The sequence below is a fragment of the Maniola jurtina genome, chromosome 8, assembly GCF_905333055.1.
Source record: "Maniola jurtina chromosome 8, ilManJurt1.1, whole genome shotgun sequence".
In the NCBI taxonomy this organism is placed as follows: Eukaryota; Metazoa; Arthropoda; class Insecta; order Lepidoptera; family Nymphalidae; genus Maniola; species Maniola jurtina.
In genome coordinates this window covers 5744883-5756110 of record NC_060036.1, presented here as the reverse complement: position 1 = coordinate 5756110, position 11228 = coordinate 5744883, and the positions used below count along the sequence as shown (strand labels likewise).

The following is an 11228-nucleotide window of genomic DNA, read 5'->3' as shown; positions in this document are numbered from 1 at the left end:
TTGCATCTCTTAAGCGATAAAGCGCTGTTTACAAAGAAGCAGAAGCTTATTTTTGAACGAAGATTTTATCTATATTAACATTAAAGCCATTAGCCATCATTACAGCATTAAGTTTACCATGAAACTTGTGTAACATTTTTTCAGGAATTTTCAACTTCAACTTTTTCCAAGGAATATTATGATTTTTTACATTGTTTTGCACTATTTTAAACTACCTAATAACATTTCAGTATTATATTACGTGGTAAGTAAGTACAATAAAACTGAGGTATAATGTAGGCAATAAAAAAAAACTCATGCAATTTTACTTACTTATCTCCATAAAATGAGTAGTATTTCGTTAAACTGTGGTATTATCGACTCTACGTTTTTATCAGACTTCACATTCTATCGTAGCGCTTACAGCGCTAGATTTTGTATGAACTCTTATGTCATTTGAAATGCCAAGAAATCTGAACATAACCTCAAAACATTTATAGTTAGAGGTTATACGTACCTAAATTATTTAATTAAACATGCAAACAAATGAACATTGGTCCGTACGAACGTCATTCCGATGGGGGGGCTTCGCTGGAAGAGACATTTTATATAATAATTTATACTCTTTGTGCCTTAATAAAAATATTAGTACCTACTTACTTGCTTACTTACTTAGATAATAATTATGTGTTAGTGAAAAAGTTATACTTATATTACAAAAACTAAAAAGTTTATTATATTTTTTATAAAATGGTTTAGTGACGAGAAACACTAACAAAATATTATTCTGTAATAGTGTTGAGTAAAAAATTATAATGCAGCAACGACATGAAAAATATAAAAAGTAGGACATAATAATTGCCACCCGGTCAAAAATCACGGCCGAGTGACCTACCTATAGTCCAAATTTTGTATCAATCTACCAACGTATTTAAAACTAGGTGAGTGCTCAGTGGTTTTTAAAGTGATTTCATGAAAGTAATAAACTTTCTTATAAAAAAATGGTAATGTACCTACTGGCCGGTTTTTTTATCAAGAAAGTTTATTAACTTTCTTAATTAAAAAATCGGTCAGGTGCGAATCAGACTCGCGCACCGAGGGTTCCTTACTATAGTCGTATTTTTTTGACATTTCGCATGATAAATAAAAAACTATTATGCATAAAAATAAATTAAAATCCGTTTTAGAATATACAGGTAAAGCTACTTCACACTTATTCATCTACAGAGTAGGCACCTACCTACTCCTAGCAAATACATATCTCGGGTTCGATTCCCGATTGGGTCATACCTGCGTATTCCAATTTTGAGTTCTTTTTATTTTCCTCTAAAAGGTCAAATCGAGTGAAGCGAACTGCCGCAACCATGCCGAAAATGGTAATACAAATCAAAAATACTTAGGCATAAGTACTAAAAATTAATTTCTCAAAACATTTTTGATTATAGCTACCTATACAGGAAAGAATTTAATAGAGTATATTATATAGAATAGTATATATTATTATACATACGTGGTTATTGGTTATACACACGAGAATAACAATGTTATTATTATCCTCTTATGGGGTTTCATTTTAACGTTTGAGAAGCATCTACATTCTACATATTATTATTATGTTTTGTTTTGTATATGGTACCTACTTACCTACATTGAACATGCATTAAATCTATGGAAAACAACTTTGTGTAATTTAATTAGATACCACACTCTTGCCTTAATATTTTGTGTGGTAGAGCTTTTGTTTCCACCGCTTTTCATGGTTTATCTTTTATGCTCTATCTATTATGATAATTCGTCTATCGGAAGTATAATTCGTCTATCGGAAGTCGGAACCCACGATGCTATCGTTATATTAGGTACGTCGCTGCGCGTACAAAATCCGCTATGTATTTTTTTAGAATTTTCGTTTTTCATGTAATTTTTAACGCCCGACCCAAAAAGAGGGGTAGGTATTATAAGTTTGACGTGTGTATCTCTGTGTATCTGTCTGTGGCATCGTAGCTCCTAAATTAATGAACCGGTTTCAATTTAGTTTTTTTTTGTTTGAAAGCTGGCTTGATCGGGAGTGTTCTTAGCTATAATCCAAGAAAATCGGTTCAGCCGTTTGAAAGTTATCAGCTCTTTTCTGGTTACTGTAACCTTCACTTGTCGGGGGTGTTATAAATTTTTAATTTACACTTGTCTTCGGTTTTAAAAGGCGCGCGTGCATATATTATATTATGTATAAAACTGTTCTTAAGCGCGTGTGCTCGTTCAAGAGATAAATATTGTTAGATAATGTGGTTTTGATCTAAAAGTGAAGCAATTTTTTTCGTATTTAAGTTTAAATCTCCTGAAAACCTGTGATTTTCCACATACTGGCATTTTCATGCGTAGCGACGAATTTAGGCTCTTTAGATAATGGTAGGTATTTTAACTTAGATTCATTATCTTCTACAACCATAGACCTACTTTCTAAATTCTTCAAATTACAATCGATCAATCGATAAAGTCTTTACCATAATTGAGATTATTACGATATTGATCTTAGAAATGATTTTACCTGATTAATTACCAAACGGAAATTTTGTGCTTTTGGAGTGGGTTTTTTGCTCTAGGTATAAAGTTTTCCACGATGCGAGATAACGCTGGTTTCCGTCAATAATAATAACTCTTTTCCCTATAGTTTGTAACGAAAATATAAATGTACCTATATAGGTACTAGATAATCATAAAACAGGTACCTATTGTGTATTTCTTGAGAGAAAAATAATCGCTTCTGTCTGTCTTTATAATTATTTGCAATTAAACTGATTGAATCAATTGGATGGCTGCATACTTTTGAATTACCTATGTTATTTTAATGGGACCACTACGACTGATAAAAATGCGACCTATTTTTCTACGTTTTTATTAACTCCCTTTTCTGTTTGTTTGTCTGCTCCGTACTTTTTGTATTGATTTTAAATGAACTTGACAATGAGCTAGAGATATGAAATTTTGAAACATAGTAATAAGTAAGTAACCTCTCAGAATATGGACATATGAATTACATATCAATAGCTCAGAACGAGATAGCAATGAAATATCAACTCGCTTTCTTGTCCGTATGTTTGCGACTTTGATCACATTGTAATAATTGTAACTTAGTTTTTCATCATAATAAATACTTAAACTTACTACTTATATTACGTTACCTGCATTAAAAAATATTTTGGAACCGTATCTTTCCAACGAAAAAATATTATAACTGGGTAACAATGCTGGGATATAACTTTATCAAATTTTATACGACAGGTACCTATGTCCATATATTTTCTGACCTCCAAGGTTAAGTTAAAATAAACTTGATAATAAAGGTAATTCGTTTCAACCGTCGATGAACTGGTACCGTCTTCCTTGAAATACAAAAGTGTTCAAAAATAAAAGCTGGGATGCCGGTGAACGTGTTTTCTTTGTAACAATTTAACTTACCGAAGATACCTACCTAAGTGAGATAAATATAATAATATGTAGGTACATACATAATATGATTGAAGTTGCATTATGTAGGGGCAGGTAGTTTTTTAGTCGAGGTTACTTTGGCAAGCAAAAAATCTTTTGTTATTACCATTGTACAATTTCCTATCAGTTAGTGAACAGTTATTAGCTATTTTTAAGTTTTAGTCAAGGCTCTATTAATTATTATGAAGAATAGGTTATCGTTTTCTTCAACTGATAGACGCCTCTTTAGGGTTCCATACCTCAAAAGAAAAAACGGAACCCTTATAGGATCACTTTGTTGTCTGTCTGTATGTCTGTTAAGAAACCTATAGGGTACTTCCGTTGACCTAGAATCATGAAATTTGGCAGGTAGGTAAGTCTTATAGCACAAATACAGGAATAAATCTGAAAACCCCGAATTTGTGGTTACATCATTTAACAAAATAATTAAAATGTGTTTTAATTTAAAAGTAAGACAACTATACCAAGGGGGGTATCATATGAAAGGGCTTCTTTACCTGTACATTCTAAAACAGATTTTTGTTTATTTTTATGTATAGTTTTTGATTTATCGTGTTGGAAAAAATACCCGAGTACGGAATCTCAGTGCGCGAGTCTGACTAGCACTTGGCTGGTTTTTTTTTTGAAGTTTGGGAAGACCAAGAAGTGCCATAAATACGAGTAACTGTAACAACATAGATTTTGATTTCAGGCAAATATGGCGCAGACAATGTTCGGAGTATGGGACTATATCATTATGATTGCAACAATGATAGCATCAATTTTTATTGGACTTTATTTTCGATTCAGCGGAGGCAAACAAAAAACCAATGATGTAAGTTCAGACAAATCCTAACATTATTAATTAGGTATTAAAAAGCGCTGTGGTCTAATTTGACTTTGTTCAACCTCCGTTTTTGGGCTTAATATAAACACTGTCATGCTCCTTCTGGTTATGCCCGCCTCCATCTCTGACTGCACCGTCACAAACCACCAGGTGAGATTTTTACACAACAGCTCCTTAACTTGTCATCGAATAAAAACAAATAATTGTAGGTAGGACCATTTTGTAATATGTTATAGATAAAATTCGTATTTTCTTCATTTCCAGGAATATCTCTTAGCAGATCGCAACATGTCAATATTCCCAGTGGCTGTTTCATTAATGGCGTCCTTTATGTCTGCAATTACACTCCTAGGCCTGTCGGCTGAAAACTATTATTTCGGAATGCAATTCGCCGTAATAAACTTTGCCTACGGAATCGCCACTCCTATAGCCTCCAGCCTCTATCTGCCAGTATTTTTTGGACTACAGAAAACTAGTACTTACGAATACTTAGAGTTACGTTTTGGACCTCAAATAAGAATGTTAGCGTCGTTAACGTATACACTACAAATGGTTTTATACAATGGCATAGTTTTATATGCGCCGGCCATCGTCTTGGAATCTGTAACTGGATTGGACAGACTGATTTCTATTCTAGTTGTTGGTTTAGCCTGTACGTTCTACTCATCACTTGGAGGGATGAAGGCAGTTCTCTTCACTGACCTGTTGCAATCATTTCTGATGTTCGGAGCAGTGTTCAGTGTTGTTATATTTGCGTCAATACAACTTGGAGGATTTGATCAAATTTTTATCAAAGCTCAAGACGGAGGGCGGTTAGATTTTTCCAAGTAAGTACAATTTGACAAAGTAGGTAATTGAAGTGATTTGAAGTAAGTCCATGTTGTTGATGCGCGAGATCATGTCATTGGGGCCGGAGCCTTTTATGTTCCACCTGTTCAACCGATTTTAACGATCTGGCATAGAGATAGCTTGCATGCGGGGGACGGGTGTAGGCAATGCAAGGGTCGTTTATTAAGTATTCTGTAGTATAAGGTCGAGTGGAGGGCACATGTCCACATGCTCGTTCCCCAACTATATGGAATAGATGGAATTAATCCATTTCATAACAAATTCATGTAAACTGGAATCAACTCCCATTGGCGGTGTTCCCACTAGATTACAAGTTACAACATGGGGTTATTCCAGGGGTGGACCAACAAATTCTTGAAAGGCCGGCAACGCATCGGCGACACCTCTGGTGCTGCAAATGTCCATGGGCGGCGGTAATCACTTAACATCAGGTGACCCGCCTGCTCATTTGCTCGCTATTTTTTATTTAAAAAAAAAATCGTCCGTCTCCCAGTAAGAAGTCGGTACGTGATGCCACCAGCAGAATTCGCTGGAGGGAGATCGCAAACTAAAAGATAGTTCACTCTGCCAAAACTGAACGAAGAAGAAGCGCATTCATCATCATCATCATCACCATAATCAACCCATCGCTAGTCCACTACTGAGCACACAATGAGAACGATTTATGCCATAGTCTATCACACTTGCCCAGTGCGAATTGGCAGACTTCACACACCTTTGAGAACATTTATTATGGAGAACTCTCAAGCACAGGGTTTCCTCACGATGTTTTCCTTCCCTGTTAAAAAAAAAGTTATATTTAATTGCTTAGAAGGCACATAACTCCGAAAATATAGACAATCCTCAGGATAGCATTAATCTCGTGTGTCAATAATAATAGTATTATAGGTAGGTACCTAGGTATACTTTAATCTTACACTTTCATTTAACTTTATCATACCTAATTCAGTTTCAGCATAGATCCGACGGAGAGGCACACGTGGTGGTCACTTATAATCGGTGGCTGCATCACTTATCTATCTCTATATGCCGTGAACCATACACAGGTGAATACAACATACCTACTTAGTAGTAATTATTAAGGAGAGAATTGGTTAAAAAGAGATGAAGACAGGAAATGTGGAAAAAATGGAGGTGGCCTACACTCATAGAGAGGTCCATATAGTAAAAATAAAAATACATATTACATCTACACTATTATAATAAAGAGGTAAAGTTTGTGAGTTTGTTTGTTGGGGTAATCTCTGGAACTACTGAATCGATTTTGAAAATTCTTTCACCAGTAGAAAGCTACATCAATCCTGAATAACATAGGCTATATTTTTATATGTCATATAGTAGGGAAAAATCGTTTCATCTGAGAGCTTCCGTGGCGTGCGCTGTTTCAATAGTTAGTAGCTGCACGAAAATAATGTATGATGGAATTGTCTTTCTCAAAAACGCCGCGATAGCATATTTACAGAGTGTTTTTGTAACTGGGAAAGTATGGGGAAATCCAAAACCATAGGGAAACTTCAGCTTTTTTGTGAAAAGAATTTTCGCATAGTCAATTTTTTGGATAAGCGTGAGCTGTCCATAAAAATCAATAAAATTGATTAATTTTTTTTTAATGCCGATCGACTCAGTTTCACGTAAGGATCATTTCATTGTATGGAAAGAAAAAATCGGGACATCGGAAAATTCTAACTCTCTACATGTCTCTATAGTTCATGAGCCCGCTGACAAACAGACAGACGGACGAAGGCTTAGTAATAGGGTCCCGTTGGCACCCTTCGGAACCTGAAAAATTATATAGAGTAATAAATGCGCAGGTGCAGCGTCTTCTCACAGTGAGCACCTTGGAGCGTTCGCAGCAGTGTCTGTGGTGGAGCTGGCCTGTGCTATCAGTCCTGAGCATTGTCACCTGCATAAGTGGCTTGAGCATGTATGCAGTATATAAAGAATGTGATCCGATGGCCAACAAAAGTATAACCTCGGTAAGATTACGGGATTTTTATAGCTTTTTTATCGCTATTTTCTCACTATCATAACAATGGCAAATGGAATAAACAGTTAGCGAGCTAATTAGTAAAACGTTAGAGAAAATATGACTACTTATTGTTTGATATGGCTTGATTATGTTATTGTGTTTGATACGTCTTACTAAAATTATGGAGCGGGCATATTCAGAGCATCTTTTTCCACCATCTCTGCCTTTTGCAATGAGTTGGCCGCTGTTACCTTATCGGATTATGTTGTCTTTCGTTTCATATAGCCAGATCAACTGATGCCATATTACGTGGTGGACGCAATGAAGTCAGCGCCAGGCCTTGCTGGGCTGTTCGTGGCGGGGATATTCAGCGCCTCTCTGTCCACCATCTCTGCCTCTTGCAATGCGTTGGCTGCTGTTACCTTGTCGGATTATGTAAGCAGGTAAAGAATATTATGTAGGATAAATTAGTATTTGTAGGGACATACATAAATCTATACTTTCATATACTTACGAAAATAACTCTGTCCATTTGTTACTTTTCTAACACTGAACTTATTTTTTTTGGAATTACTTTTTGGTTAGCTGATTTTTAGAAAAGGGATGATAGTAGGTACCTAGAAGAAATTTTAGTCATTAGAGTAATTGCTTTAAAAATTTTAATATAGGTATTTTGTCTTAAGGTGGTGTAGAATAAATCCGTCATACATACCATGGCTTACCAAGTTAGCTGCGTGTGGTTTCGGCTTGGTATTCCTCGCTTTGGCTTTCATCGCCGAGCATTTGGGAGGAGTGTTGCAAGCTTCTCTGACTATATTCGGAGCAGTTGGTGGACCTCTTTTTGGACTATTCACACTGGGAATGTTCACTACTTACGCGAATGAACGGGTACAATATCCATACTAATATTCAGAATCCATACTAATATTATAAGTGCAAAAGTGTGTCTATCTGTCTGTCTGTTAGCCATGTTTTCACAGCCCATTAGTTAAATCGATTTTAATGAACTTTGGCATAGGGATAGCTTGCATCTTAAGGGTGGACATAGGCTAACTACATTTTATCCTGAAAAATCAAAGAATTCCCATGGGATTTATAAAAAACTTAAACCCACGCGAACGAGATCACGGACATCATCTGGTTTTTTTTTTAAATATAATTGGACCCAGTTATGTCATTTACCAAGCCACATTGCATTGGTTTTGAGAAAACGAATTTCAAAGTTTGACTTGTGATGCTCGTGGTTTTGAAATTAGATACCGAAGTGCCGAAATGTCTTAATGGTCAGTTTGAAGCAAATAGCTTCAAAGCTTTGACAGATTCTATTTTGCTTACGTGAAATAATTGATAATACTTACTTTAACTCTTTTTTGGAAATTTGTGGGTTGGTACATTTTTGCATGACTACCTATAGATCTTTATAGGTCCTGTTTTTTCATTTAATATATAGGTGATGAGGTGTGCAATAATTCACTTTCCTTCGCGCCACAAAGACTGAACCGATTTGGCTGTTCGGAATGGACAAATTTTATACCCTGAATAAGTACATAGGCATTTATGTCTGAAAATCAAAGGAATTCAAAAACCTATATCCACGCGGAATAAGTCGCGAGCACCATCTAATTAATTATTAATAAACATTTTAGTATTATTCATCTCTTTACTTTCTAGGGTGCATCAGTGGCCCTTTTGAGCGGTATGGCGATAACGCTTTGGATAAGTTTCGGAGGGCCTCGGCCCTTACCAGTCAGACTGCCTGTCAGTGTTCAAGGATGTCCTTTAAATGTGACCTTACCAGTGATACCTCCTACACAGCCAAGCGATTACTTCTACATGTATAGAATCTCCTATATGTGGACAAGTCCAGTAAGTCTACTTTTATCATTAATTAGTGGTGATAATAAACTCTTAGGGCTTGGCTAACTTTCGCTTGAAAAGTTACTAAAGTTACCGTTAGTTATTATTACCTGTTATGTAACTATAAGCTGTGATAGCCTAGTGGTAAGAACGTCCGCCTACTAATCGGAGGTCGGGAGTTCGATCCCGGGCACGCACCACTAACTTTTCAGTTATGTGCGTTTTAAGCAATTAAATATCACTTGCTTTAACGGTGAAGGAAAACATCGTGAGGAAACCTGCACGCCTGAGAGTTCTCCATGTTCTCAAAGGTGTGTGAAGTCTGCCAACCCGCATTGGGCCAGCGTGGCAGACTATGGCCTAAACCCTTCTCATTCTGAGAGGAGACCCGTACTCAGTAGTGGGCGGAAATGGGTTGATCATGATGTAACTATTATAAATGCGAAAGTGTGTTTGTTGGTTTGTCCTTCAATCACCTTGCAACGGATTGACGTAATTTTTTGCATGGGATATATAGTTAAAAACCTGGAGAGTGACATAGGCTACTTTTTATGCCGGAAAATCAAAGAGTTCCCATGGGATTCTTACGAACTAAATCCACGCGGTCGAAGTAGCGGGCATCAGCTAGTTATCAATTTTACTTGTATGTAAAGCCCATTTGAATTAGTATTGTCGTGGTTTGTATCTACATTTAAATCATCTTCACGAACAAACGCGAAATCAGAATTTATAATTGTTAGGAAACACTGAAAGAATTATTCAGAATGCCCCATTGTCAACAAAAAAAAAAAAAACTTTCGGTGTTTTTAATTTGCACGCTATTTCTATGGCAGATTGTGGCTCGAAATAAAAAATTGTATGTAATTAACGACTAATTTATATACAGACCTATCTACAATCAGCAAATAAATAATTTGATTTGATTTGAAGGTATCTAAATTAATAAATAATTAAGTTCCGTGACTTTTTTTTTTCTTTTCTTCTAGATCGGTTTTGTCTGGGTTATTGTCGTCGGGACCGTAGTGTCCCTACTGTGGAAGCAGGAGCAGCCTTGGCAGAAGGCAGGCCTGTCGCATCCTGACCCCGCGCTGTTTACACCTCCTCTAGCTAATAGGTTGAGAGCAAAATATCAAAAGAAATTGAGCGTTCAAGTAAGAACTAGGATTTTTTTTACTTCGCCCATTTTAGTAATTTGATCCTTTTTTACTTATTTGCTAGAAGTAGGTAATTAAATTTTAATTCTATCGTATTCATATTAATTGCATTATCTAGTTTAATTGAAAATATGATATTTTTTTATCGCTTAAATGTTTTTAGTTTTATCCACAACTTCTCTGTTATGTTTGTTTAAACTGACTTTTTAGAAACAAATGTATAGTGGGGAATTGTACTTTGGGGAAATTTAAAACCATAGGAGATACAGGGAAACTGCCTGAAGAAACTTGAGCTCTTTTTTTGTGAAAACAATTTTGGTATAGTTAATTTTTCGGTCAAGCGTGAGTTGTCCATAAAAATCAATGAAATCGACTAAAATTTTTTTGATGCCGATCGACTCAATTTCATGTAAGGACCATTTTAATGTATGTAAAGAAAAAAAATTGGGACAACAGTTTAAGTAAAGAAAAAAATAATACCCGGCCGAGTTTGTTGTTGGCTCTTCTCAGACTTAGGCGCGTTTGGAACCCTCGTAGCTTTAGTTTTAAGTTTACGTACCTAATTAACTATCACCACTATTTATTATCTTACAAATCTAACAATTATGACTATCAAAAGGTGTACAATAGTACCTACTTTGAATATAAATGATTTTGAGTTTGAGTTTGAGTAACCATAAGTATTCCTTTTCAGTGCGAGCTGCTCAATCAAAACAGCCAAGAACATTAGTGATCAGAAATCGTTAGTCGAGAATGAGGCTCAAGATATTTATTTATAAGTAAAAATGACAATGTTCATATTGAACTGGTTAGGTACCCCTACCTACTTATTTTTTAAGAATTAGTTAAATTGTTATGAACGGTTCTGGTGTTTTTAGGGTTCCGTACCTCAAAAGAAAGAAAGAAACCCTTTTATAGAATCACTTCGTTGTCTTACTATCTGTCTGTCAAGACCTGTCAAGGGAATCAAATTCAATTTAGGGTATTTCCTGTTTACCTAGATTCATAAAATTTGGCTGACCTAGGTAGTAATGTCTTAGAGCCCCAAAAGGGTAATTAATATCCGAAAACAGAATTTGTGGTTAACACTACAAAAAAAATAAAAAGTGTT

At 35.6% G+C, this 11228-nt stretch overlaps 1 protein-coding gene across 1 annotated transcript; it reads left to right on the top strand.

Moving 5' to 3' along the window:
• Positions 1-458: 458 nt before the first annotated feature.
• LOC123867772 (putative sodium-dependent multivitamin transporter) lies at positions 459-11228 on the top strand. The gene is made up of 10 exons (XM_045910021.1): positions 459-920; positions 4154-4276; positions 4553-5115; positions 6087-6183; positions 6949-7113; positions 7392-7549; positions 7790-7994; positions 8778-8972; positions 9950-10114; positions 10812-11228. Exons 2-10 carry the CDS (start codon positions 4160-4162, stop codon positions 10845-10847), a joined length of 1701 nt encoding a protein of 566 aa, XP_045765977.1. The 5' UTR covers positions 459-920; positions 4154-4159; the 3' UTR covers positions 10848-11228.